The sequence below is a fragment of the Octopus bimaculoides genome, chromosome 1 (assembly GCF_046866305.1).
Source record: "Octopus bimaculoides isolate indiv1 chromosome 1, ASM4686630v1, whole genome shotgun sequence".
NCBI lineage: Eukaryota > Metazoa > Mollusca > Cephalopoda > Octopoda > Octopodidae > Octopus > Octopus bimaculoides.
The window spans coordinates 147,328,439-147,341,421 of record NC_142928.1 but is presented as its reverse complement, the minus strand read 5'-3'; the positions used below and the strand labels follow the sequence as shown (position 1 = coordinate 147,341,421).

The 12,983-nt window shown below is 38.4% G+C and overlaps 2 protein-coding genes across 2 annotated transcripts; both read right to left on the bottom strand.

Annotated features, from left to right (window-relative positions):
* Positions 1-9,227: 9,227 nt before the first annotated feature.
* Positions 9,228-9,599, bottom strand: LOC149137786 (uncharacterized). The gene has a single exon (XM_089353275.1). It carries the CDS (start codon positions 9,597-9,599, stop codon positions 9,228-9,230), a length of 372 nt encoding a protein of 123 aa, XP_089209401.1.
* Positions 9,600-9,659: 60 nt separating this feature from the next.
* Positions 9,660-10,386, bottom strand: LOC149137785 (protein ZBED8-like). The gene is made up of 2 exons (XM_089353202.1): positions 10,221-10,386; positions 9,660-9,997 (listed from the first exon to the last, which is right to left on the bottom strand). Exons 1-2 carry the CDS (start codon positions 10,384-10,386, stop codon positions 9,660-9,662), a joined length of 504 nt encoding a protein of 167 aa, XP_089209328.1.
* Between the last annotated feature and the right edge of the window lie 2,597 nt (positions 10,387-12,983).

Genomic DNA, 12,983 nt, shown 5'->3' with positions numbered 1-12,983 from the left:
GTTTGAGGCAAGTGGCAGGTCAAATTGCAGGATGGACTTTAATGCCTACTTCAACAGCCTGCTACAACTCTAGGCAGCAGAGATGGAGTATTGTGGGAAACTAAAAACACCCACCAAAATCCAGGAAAACTTAGCTTGGCTTCGATGATCAGTCCTACACCCTTTGCATTTATATGCTAGACTTGTTCAGTGATCTCTTGGCAGATGTCTACTGCAACTGGCAGCAGAACAGGAGAATCCTCGTTGTTGTGAGTCAAAAAAGAGTAGTGCTGCTAAGAAAAGACCTGGGCAAGAATAGCCACGTTGATAATTGTTGCTTTCAAGATTTTACCTAAGGTATCAGCAAAGAGTTTGGCGCTTGTCATCAATGATCTGATAGGCGAGGCACAAATATGTGTCATCCTGAACAGATCTGTCCAGTGCAACCTCCACCTCATAGAGAGGGCTGGGAAAGAACCTAGCACGAGTGGGGCTCTGAAAAACTTAGATCAACTGAAAGCTTTCAATAAAGTCGACTGCCAATACTTGATGGCTGTCCTCACAGCAGCTGGTTTCAATCTCGTCGTCAAGGGTTGGATCATTATAATGTAGGGTGACTTCTACTCGATGGATAGGGTGAATGGTCACCTATTGGTGTCATTCAATATATCCACTTGGGCCTTCAAAGCTGTCTCTCCACTTGTCATGTATTTATTGGTCCTCGAGTCACTACTGCGGAAATCAGACATTGAAAGGCATCTCGTGAGAACTAGGATGGGGAAGATCTGTGCTGACATATGTGGACCACGTCACTGTAATAGCGATGGACGCTAAGTACATCAAGGTGATCGCCACTGCTCTAAGGGTCTATGAGGTGGCAACAGGAACTAAATCAAGCAGAGAAAAGTCGGTTGGCCTGCAGCTCATCACTTATTGTTTATTATTATTATTATTATTATTATCATTATTATTATTATTATTATTATTATTGTTCAGTAGTTTTATTTTTATAACATGCTTTCACTTCACTACCGAGCGCAGCTCTGTGCGCCTTGGGTATGTGCTGTGGTGTTCTTATGGTTACTGTATTGAAAGTGTTTTGCGTAGGATGTGTGCAGTGCCCAGCAGTGCAATTTTCTGTATGTTATATATATTTGTAAGTCCTGGTGTTTTTGTTATGTATTTGTCTGAATATTTTTTTACTATACCTAAGGCACCTACTATAATAGGAATTGTTTCTGTTTTTAGATTCCACATTCGAGTTACCTCTATTTCCAGGTCTTTGTATTTTGATTAGATTCCACATTCGAGTTACCTCCATTTCCAGGTCTTTGTATTTTGATCATTATTATTATTATTATTATTATTATTGTTATTATTTTGCTATAAAATGGCAAGATTAGATATCAAATGTTAGAAAAATGTGATGTATCTAGTATCAAAAGCATGCTGCTGTGAATTCAGTACAGATGGGTAGGACATATTCGAATGAAAGATGATCGCATTCCGAAAATTCTTTCGTATGGCCATCAAGTAGAGGGATACCGTGGCAAGGGAAAACTCGTCCTTAGGTATAAGGATAAATTGAAGCAATCATTAAAAATCTCTACTGCTTCATTTGTCATCTTGGGAAAGCTATTGCCTAAATCAATCTGCAAGCTGTGAAATATATCATGGTGCATCAAAACAATTTGGTTTCAAGAAACAGAATAATAAAGGAAATGTATCTTGCAATCAACAGACACATTTGTCCAATCCCAGGCAAAATCAAAACCATCAGTGTTCCTATTGTGACTTCATACCAAAATCCATACCTCGGCTCAAATTACGTTCATGCATCCATCGCAAATAGATGCAGCTTCTTTTATTTTTAATTTTTTCTATTTTTAAATCCTCACCTTCAAAATCGACGGGAGTGACAACCAGTTATTATTATTATCATTATTATTATTATTATTATTATTATTATTATTATTGTTCAGTAGTTTTATTTTTATAACGTGCTTTCACTTCACTACCGAGCGCAGCTCTGTGCGCCTTGGGTATGTGCTGTGGTGCTCTTATGTTTACTGCATTGGAAGTGTTTTGCTTAGAATGTGTGCAGTGCCCAGTAGTGCAATTTTCTGTATGTTATATATATTTGTAAGTCCTGGTGTTTTTGTTATGTATTTGTCTGAATATTTTTTTATTACACTTAAGGCACCTACTATGATAGGAATTGTTTCTGTTTTTAGATTCCACATTCGAGTTATCTCTATTTCCAGGTCTTTGTATTTTGAAAGTTTTTCCATTTCTTTTAGAGAAACGTTGTCATCCGCTGGTATTGATTATTATTATTATTATTATTATTAAGGCAGCGGGCTGGCAGAGTCGTTAGCACGCCGGGCGAAATGCTTAGCGGTATTTCGTCTGTCGTTACGTTCTGGGTTCAAATTCCACAGAGGTCGACTTTTCCTTTTATCCTTTCGGGGTTGATAAGTTAAGTACCAGTTGCGTAGTGGGGTCGATCTAATCGACTGGCCCCCTCCCAAAAAATTTCGGGCCTTGTGCCTAGAGTAAAAAAGAGTCGTTAACACGCCGGGCGAAATGCTTTGCGGTATTTCGTCTGTCTTTACGTTTTGAATTCAATTTCCGCCGAGGTCGACTTTGCCTCTCATCCTTTCGGGGTTGATAAGTTAAGTACCAGTTGCGTACTGGGGTCGATCTAATCAACTGGTCCCCTCCCACCAAATTTCAGGTCTTGTGCTTTTAGTAGAAAGGATTATTATTATTATTATTATTATTAGTAGTAGTAGTAGTAGTAGTTTTATTATTAAGGCGGCCTATAGTAGAAAGTATTATTATTATTGAGTGAGAGAGCAGTGCATGCCATCAAAGTAACACTGGGGTAAAATATACAAAGCCCAGTATACCCATCATGACTATCCGTCCGATAAGGGTACACCAGGCACATGCATCACAGCCATATGTGCGCGACATGGTGATCTTATATCAAGATAAACAGTGCATGACCTTGCAGGTGGGGCCTAGTTAGAATTTTCTTCAGGTTGAGTAGCACATCCCGCTCAAAAGGTCCCTGAATAAGAGTTGTTTAAGGATGTTGAATGAAGCACCCATGTTTCCAGGGGTGAATTATCCAAACCCCAAAGAATTCCTCTTAACACATGGCTATGATGCTCTCCCCCACTACTTCTGCTCGTGATCAGGGATGCACATATCGTCTGAACCCAAGAATGTTATTCCTTCCTCATAAGATAAAAACACAGGATTGCATACTTTTCAAGAAAAAAAAACAAAATAAAACAAAACCGTTTCATTTACATTGTATAAAGATCAGCTTTTGGCATTCTGGAGATTATAGAAATAGGTTGTCTCTACTCATGATGAGTAAGAAAATTGTGAGCAATTTGTGTGTAAATAGAAGTTTGCATAAGCATGAATCATAATGTCTTAAATTTTAGCTTATACTACTGTCCTACTGAATATTGACTTAAAGGTAAAAGAGCGTGAAGTGAGGTATTACTGCATATATGTATGTGTACATACACACGCACACGTATGTGTAGATGTGTGTAGGTACGTACGTATATATATATATATATATATATATATACATGTGTACATAAATATGTGTGTGTGTGTGTATGTATATTAAAATTTCTGTTGGGAGTAACGATACTAATAACCTGGTTTTAGACACTCAATATACATAGGCCACATTCTGGATAAAGCGCTAGTAGAGTACAGATCGTAATATGAAATTAAATAAATGACAAAGGAACATGACTTGTATAATGAACTTCATTAACTTACAGTTGTTTCTGCTATAAAGATGTACAAGCATTCAATTCTGAGTGCACTGCATTTTATAAGAGAAACAGCTGTAAGCTAATGAAGTTGATTATGAAATACCTGTTCCCTTAACATTTATTTAATTATATATATATATATATATATATATATATATATATATATATATATATATATATATATATATATAGGCGCAGGAGTGGCTGTGTGGTAAGTAGCTTGCTTACCAACCACATGGTTCCGAGTTCAGTTTCACTGCGTGGCACCTTGGGCAAGTGTCTTTTACTATAGCCTCGGGCCGGTCAAAGCCTTGTGAGTGGATTTTGTAGACGGAAACTGAAAAGAAGCCCGTCGTATATATATATATATATATATATATGTGTGTGTGTGTGTGTCTGTTTGTCCCCCTAACATCGCTTGACAACCGATGCTGGTGTATTTACGTCACCGTAAACTAGCGGTTCGGCAAAAGAGAACGATAGAATAAGTACTAGGCTTACAAAGAATACGTCCTGAGGTCGATTTGCTCGACTAAAGGCGGTGCTTCAGCATGGCCGCAGTCAAATGACTGAAACAAGTAAAAGAGTAATATATATATATATGTGTGTGTGTGTGTGTATGTATACATACACATGCAGGTGTGTATAGGAGCTATTATTTTAAGCAGATCGTGTTATGGCATAAAGTTCTTTTTTGTTTGTTCATACATATACAGTATACATACATAAGGTAGCGTAGCATGATTTGAGGGGGACGTGGTTGCAATTTCCACAAGTATAGGTCACCCAGAGTAGCTGTTGTTTATGCACCACCCTATCCTCCAGCAATATAGCCAACACAAGTTTTATACAGTAGACTTAAAAGCGACGCCGAGGGAGACTTGCCACTTTCCCCTCCTACATACGCTACATCCTGTTTCACTTCTTGGACATAGAGCCATATGAAATATACCGTTTGAGGTGTGTAAGAAGCGGGCACCTACCAATATAACAAGGAACAGAATATGGGGAAATAATTTTTCGACAGTCATAATATCCTGCATTCAAACTAAATATAGAATCCAGGAGAAAAGAATTCAAAAGTGAAAAAGTTATAGCTGGTTACGTACTCCGAAATGGAAGAAAGGGTTCTACTGGCAATGTGTGTGTGTGTCTGTGTATGTGTGTGGTTACATATATACATAATATACATATACAGGGTGCAGTGAATAAACTATTTTCTAAATTACACAAAAATGAAAATAACTGTGACATTTCGTTTTAACAAATATTTTTACCAACATTATAGAAAAGTATCTTGAAATACTAAAGAGTAAATTTATTCAATAACATCGCCAATGGCTTCAACCACGGCCTCCAGACAACTTCGTAATCTCCTGCAACTCTCCTGGACGCGAAATTTTTTTCCCACGAGAGTTCCGGACCTCAGTAATGAACTCATTTGCATACAGCCAATCAAAGCAGAGCCACCTTTATCCTTTCTAGTCAGCACCATGCAGTCCTTACTCTTTCCCTCTCTACTGGCAGCCAACAACTTCTCTGTCTCCCTATCACTACAAGTACTATTGTCTCTTTAAACGAATAAATATATGTAAATAATATTTCTTCCTTCTTGATGTTGATCGTTCGATGTTCACTGGTTACTCCAACGTTGTCACAATAATACACTTGCCCAAACTGAATTGCTGGAGTTATTTCATTTTCCCCTGAAAATGTTTTTAAAAAGTTATAGAGATTTAAAGTTGGATCATTTTCACTCAGCCGATAAGACAAGGTCACTTGGTTAAGGAATGACTAGCTCTCATTTTAATACAGTATACATTAAATGATATGTATCTCTCACCGGAGGAGTTTGTTGTTAACGGAATAGTAAACTATGTGTGTATAAATATGTGCGTGTGTGTGTAATGTACATATATATTATATATACATCTATGTTATTTATGTACACGCGCGTGCAAACACATGAAACTAGATAGATAAGGCCAGTCTCGGATTACCCTGGGTTTCACGTCCATAAAACGTTTTTATGGACGTGAAACCCAGGGTAATCCCATAGACCGGCTTAGCTTTACAGCGTATCACCAGACCCCAAAACCTGTTGGGACATGGCCGCTGTAGCAAGTGGCCTCTCTAGAAATTGGAGGAAGAAAAGACTTCGTTACTCTGTCAATAACAGTAGATTGTCTACTTTTGGCTATAATTAGTAATCGACTCTATGTGGGTTCCAGGACGCCAGCAGGAATTTCCTGAAGTGCAAACCGGGTCCAAAGATTTCTATTCTGAAATTAAGGATGTTCTCCTTACAACACTTGGTCCCGTTTATGTAGAGGCGTGGATTTTCTAGGATTCTCCATGATATTCCGTGTGGAATTCTTTCGTCCTTCAGTCGCTATACATGGCTGGCTAATGATGTAGCGTATTTTCTTTCCGGTATCCCGAAAGAGGACCTGTGGTTGGAGAGGCGTGGCTTGAACGTGTTATCGGAGCATCCGATGTATTTCCATGTGCGAGCGTTGGCGATGTTGTATTTGCTAGTGTTCACGCTGCTGCTACCGCTGTTGTTGGTACTGGTGCTATTGTTGTTGATATCGGCGTCCTTGAAGGTAGCGATTATTTTGCTGTTGTTACCGATATATATATATATATATATATATATATATATATAGGTAATCTTCCAGTTTCGAGAGGTTAAAAAAGTAAATAAAATACAAGGGAAATAACTGAACGTCTTACCAGTATTATCCGTACTACTTTGTTTATAAATAAATCACGTGATTTGATTGACGTTAACTGTTTATATATAAATCACACACGTGATTGAATATCATAGTTTCTTATGAGAAATCGAAAATGCCTCGTGGAAGACCGGCTGCACAACATCTTGTTGCTGAAAACGAAATCCTCACTCGTGAATTAATATTAGAGGAAAAATGGAAAATCTGTGATTTAAGCAGTAGCTCAAGATACAGAATGTTGGAATGGTGTGCGCATGCTGTTTGTAAAAAGAAAAAAATATTTTAAACTTTTACAAAAAAAAATTCCGTCGCATGCTGTTTTAGATTCTTTTCTGCCTGTTGTTTTTGACTCCGTTCCGTCGGGTACTTCTGCAAACCATTTCGTTTCCGTTTTGTAAAAAGAAGCAAATTGCATGCTGTTTGTAAAAAGAAAAAAACATTTTAAACTTTTATAAAAAAAATAATTCCGTCGCATGCTATTTTAGATTCTTTTCTGCCTGTTAAAATTCCGTCGCATGCTGTTTTAGAGAAAAAGTAGTACGGATAATACTGGATAATATTCAGTTATTTCCCTTGAATATTTTTATTTATTTCTTTTACCTCTCGAAACTGGAAGATTACCATATATATATATATATATATATGTGTGTGTGTGTGTAGACGACCGTGCGAACCAGAGGAGAAATGGTGACGAATGGAAACAGGCTCCTTTTAACGCGTCGAACGGTCGACACAAAATATGATATATGTTATAATACTATAACATAAGTGAACTAGTAAATGCCAGTAAGGTAAAAGATAGAAGATGACTCAACCGATAAAGATGTATAACAGTAAGGTTTATTAGACCATTAAACTGTATGTCTGTGTGTGAGTGAATGCGACATAATAAAACAATATAAGACAGGCCGTCATGTAAACAAAAGAATGTGTATACAAATATATATATGTGAATGCAAGAGATACAGAGGATAGAAAAGAGTCTGTAATAAGGACGTTAAAAGTAAGTCCAGACACCAGGATGTGAAATACCAGTTCTCAGTTAAAGTACACAGTAGTTGAAAGTCTGTATATAAGAGGTTTAGGCGTTGAGGCAGAGCTAAGTCACTTGTCGTGCAGTTGAGGTTTCTATGCCGGGCCGGGCTACTTGATACAGATGTTCTTCGCAGGTTGAGTTCTGGTTGTTAATTCGTGGTGAGGCAATTCACACAAACAGGGTTGAGAAGCTGCGGTTGCTTGTGTACGTGGAGAAGTCATGTTGACGTTGGGGACGAAGGTTGTAGTAAACAGTTGAACGATGTTGTTGATGTCGTCGCTGGAAACTGGCTGGTTGGTGTAACGTGGTCAACGACCAGACCTTAGCAGGTCAGAAGCCGCGACAAAGTGGCGCGTATAAAGCAGGCTATTTATAGGTACGAGGAGGCTCCAGAAATCATCAGAAAAACATTCTCACGTGACCTTATTAGATGGCCACGATTGGTCGGTCTGCACCCTGGCGCGAACGGACTGGAGACAATTGCCGCGCAAATAAGTCAGTCAGGTGATGGACAACAGCCGGGGTCCAAGGCGGGAAAGAGTTGTTACCTGCTATGTTCGCATTTGTAAATAAATAACCGTGAGAGAGGTGGTTTCACTACACACACACACACACACACACACACATATATATATATATATATATATATATATATATATATATATATATATATATATATATATATATATATATATATCATGTGTATGCATATTTAGATGGATATGTTGTTGTTCCATCTAATGTGACTCCGCTCTGAAGGCTGTAATCTTATTTGGTAGTAACCCAGTAAAGAAATACATGGAACAAAGGTGATAACTTTAAATGCGTTTATTGTGCCCACACGTATGTATACACAAGCTGAATGACAGTGGTTAATGGACATTTATTCATTTATCTACATGCATTTGCATGGGTTGTATGTTAGCTGTTAACCCTGGTGAGAAAAGCTCACGAACAGCGATATGTTAGAACCAGTGCAGTGTGCTGGTGCTGTGTAGATGTTGACGTTGGTGAAAGACATCATGGTGGCTACGAAGATGGAGGTCGCTGTAATGTGGTCAGTGGTTAGACTAGTGTTTCCCAAACTTTTCGTGTCAAATTGTAATATCGCCCCCTATCGGCCAAAAAATTCTCCATCGCCCACCTGTGTAAAAAGAGACCGTGACACCCCCCCCCCCCGCCATCACAAAATCTCCTAGCCCCCCTCCCCCCGTATCATTTGACACACACACTATATCGTAGATTCGTTGCCCTGTTAGTGCCGTTTGTACTAAATATGCGGTTGTTTAGAAATCCCCTATTGTAGGTTTAGTTTTGCCATTTGTGTCAATAAACTTCTAACGTTAACTCTATATTTTTCAGACAGATTAACTTATGGAAACTGATTTTCTTTTTCCCTAAATGAATCATTGATCAGAACTACTGATGCAAAAACAATTAATGATTGTATTATAAAGGAAAAGAATTAAACTTTTTAATAAGAACCATGTGTCTGGTGCGATGCAGCTAGTGCAGATACATTCGGTTTCAAACTTGTCAACTTTAGCCGCAAGTCTCCTCGTTGTGTCACATCCAGTCCAATTCTTTTGTGAGAAAGTAAAGTTCCAACATGGTTAAAACCAGATTCAACCAGGTACGAAGTAGGGAAGGCAAGCAAAAGTAATTTCAGATGTTTCCACAGACTGGGTTAGGAATATACTCAATATACTCTGATGGTTGGTACCACAAATCTTCTCTGCCATTACGGCGATATCGCATTGTGGTGCCATCGTCATTTTGTAATTCTGTCAATTCCTCCTGAACATCATCCTCGCAATCGACTGCATTGACCTCAAACGGATTGCTATACCAATTTGGAATATTCAGCGCAATAACATCTTGAAATCGCTCCACCATGTTATCGTGCAATGATTGTAAATAGTTGCGATATGTAGTTAAATTCTCATCAACTAATTTATCTTTCAAAGAATCAAGCTGTGGAAATTGATGGAACTGACGTTTTGAAATGTTAGTCTTATACAACACCAATTTAGACATGAAAGTAGTGATAAATGATTTACAATAATCTGTTTCCTTGCAATAACTTATTCAAATCATTTAATTTTGTGAATATATCACAAGGAAAAAAGATAACGCAGCCATCAATGAGGCGGACAGTGGTGTAACTTCAAAGAAAGATATGATTATATGAAACAGTTCAACAAAGCGTAAAACACAGTTGCCTTTTGACAGCCTCCGCACTTCGGTAGGGTATAAGAGTTTAGTATGGTCCTCGTCATTTCCCAGACAGATTTGACGGAAAATTCGATCAGATAAGGGACTGAACTTCAATTTGTTCACAGTTTTGATAACTAATTGTAGCGCATCATTCAACCTACCGTTCATATTTTTGACACTAAATGCTGCCGGTGTGCCAAGCAATGAACAGTTAGTAACTGGTGGGAAATTTCACGCTTTAGGAGAGATGAAAAACCTCTGTATCTTCATATCATCGAAGGGGCTCTATCAGATGCACAGGCAAGAATATTACTGAGTGGGATATTATGTTCAAAAAGGAAAGATTTGAGAGTGTAAAAAATAGTTGCACCTCTTGAATCAAGCGGCAATTTCTCTGTGAACAGCATTTCCTCACAAGGTTGAAGGTCTTTGCTGAAATACCGAACATATTGTCCACAACAGTTGACTCATCCACTTGTATAGAAAATTCAGAATACTGGAGAATATTAATGAGCTGACGTTTGACATCGTTGGCCATTTTATCGATGCTTCGAGAAATTGTGTTATTAAGTGGGATCTTCATAATGTTTTCGGGTTTTTCGTGCATAGCGGTTGACAAAACCTCTTCGATAACTGGGCGAATTAATGTTTCTCCAATTGTGTGAAATTTAGCAACAAGGAACACAGTGTTGTACGATGCAACCAACCCATCATTCTCCTGTTTACTATTTTCCTGGAGTAGCGCGTTGAATGTTTGTATTTACTTTTTGAAAGAGGAGCTCAGTTTCAAAAAGTATGATAACGGCTTGTCCTTCTCAGAATGCTTTGCATCAAAGTGATACTTCAAGCGTGAAGGTTTCATTGCTTCATTGGACAATGTTTGTTGGAAAAGAAGGCTCATTGGTAGCTGACAGTTCTGAGGAGAGGGAATAAATTCAAACGACAAATAATCACTACTGTACTGTCGACAAATTTTCTTGACATCAGTAAAGTAGAAATGTGAAAACGAATTTCTACAGATGGCGTCAGAAAGGCAGTATGGTATTCCCAAAGAGAAGAAAATAATAGAGCACAGTCAGATGATGCATCTTTACTGGATGATACATCTTTACATCGCCCACATGTAAGTTGAAATCGCCCACTTTGGGTAGCTATGGGTTAGACCTTGGAGAGTCTGAAACCAACTGACGGTGAGACTAGAAAGAGGTGAGCTTTTATAGCTGATGGTAGGCTCAAATGCTTGTTTGGAACAGACTGGCTCACGTGACTTATTTGGAGGCTGTGATTGGTTGGGTTGCATATTGGCGCTCGATAGAGTAAGAGACAAATTGCACCAATACCAACCAGTCGGAGTGGTAGACACAACGGGGTCCAAAACAGCGCCCAAAGGTTAAGTATTACCTGCTACGTTCGTAAGTATGTAATATAAGAGAGGAAGCTCACTAGAGTTCGCTACATGTGTGTGTGTGTGTACATGAATATATATTACCTTTTACCGGAAGAATTTAATCGAACAAATCGACTCCAGATTTAGTTTTAAACGACTGGACCTATCCTATCGGTCTCCTTTGCTGAACAGCTTTACAGGGGTGTAAACAAGCCAACACAGGTTATCAAGCACTGTTAGACAACACACACAACACACACACACACACACACACACACACACACACACACACACACACACACACGTGTATATACATGACAAGCTTCTTTCAGTTTCCGTCTACCAAATCCACTAGAAAGGGTTTGGTCAGCACAGGGTCATAATGGAGAACACTTGCCCAAGTTCAATCCCTCGTAATAGGACTGAACTCGGAACCACGTACTTGACAGGCAATTCCTCAACGCCCAGCCACGTTTACACTTTTGTGTGTGTGTGTGTGTACGCGCGTGTATCAACTTGATTTTCGCTGTAAATTTGACTCTACTTATCATTACGAATCAATAGTCATTCTTAAATTTGTTGTAAAATTTCATGAACACGCATCGACACACACATACACCCACAACATAATGTTATAGCGGCTTGTCTCACTGTTTCAGTACATATACAGCGATAATGTTAGTCATACATACATACATACATACATACATACATGCATACACTTACATTCGCGCACACCCACACACTGATAAATCCAAGCATGCTGATGCAGGAGACGGATGAAATGGCAGAGGTGTGTAAGATACGTAGGTGTGAAGTGGGATGGATTACACGTGTCACCGAAGTCGTAAGAGTGTCGATGAGTGATTGCGTGGAAGGGAGTGTATGGGAGTTGAGTGGATTTGTGTGAGAGAATGAGAGTGAGTGAAAGAATGAGTGACAAATAGATAAATAGATAGATAGATAGATAGATAGATAGATAGATAGATAGAAATACAGAGAGAGGGGGAGAAATAGAGTGTGTGTGAGAGAGAAAGGGGGGAGAAATAGAGTGTGTGTGTGACAGAGAGAGATAGTTATTTCTACTTTAGGCACAAGGCCTTGAAAATTTTTGGGGAAGGGAGCTAGTCGATTGTATCAACCTCAGTGCGTAACTGGTACTTATTTCGGATCTTTTTTAAAACGGGGGCCACATTTTTCATTAATGTTTTACGTAGTGTTTTTGGTACGGAAAGACTTTCAAACTTCGTATACTTATCTATTTTGTGTTATAGAACAGAAAAATATTTTTGTATTCGAATTTATTTCATGTAAAAAATTGTCTTATTTCGATAATTTCAACCAATCACTGACATCCATTCAGCCGATATACATTAAGTGCCGACTACATAAACAAACGATTCTTCGTTTTATTTGCTTTTTTCATTTTAAATTTGCTTTAACCCTAACCCTAACCCTAGGGTTAGGGTTAGAGTTAGGGTTAGGGTTAGGGTTAATTGTTTCAGAATCGTGTGTTTATGTAGTCGGCACTTAATGTATATCGGCTGAATGGACGTCAGTGATTGGTTGAAATTACAGAAATACGACAACTTTAACATGGAATAATTTATGGATTTCTTTTTTTTTTAAGAAGACTAAGAGAAAAAGATGTTTTATATGACACATTCTACCAGTGTTCCAAGTTTCAAAGTGTTTCGTTAATGAAAAATGTGGCCCCCGTTTTAAAAAAGATCCCTTATTTCATCGACCCCGAAAGGATGAAAGGCAAAGTCGACTTCGGTGGAATTTGAACTCAAAACGTAGCGACGGGCGAAATA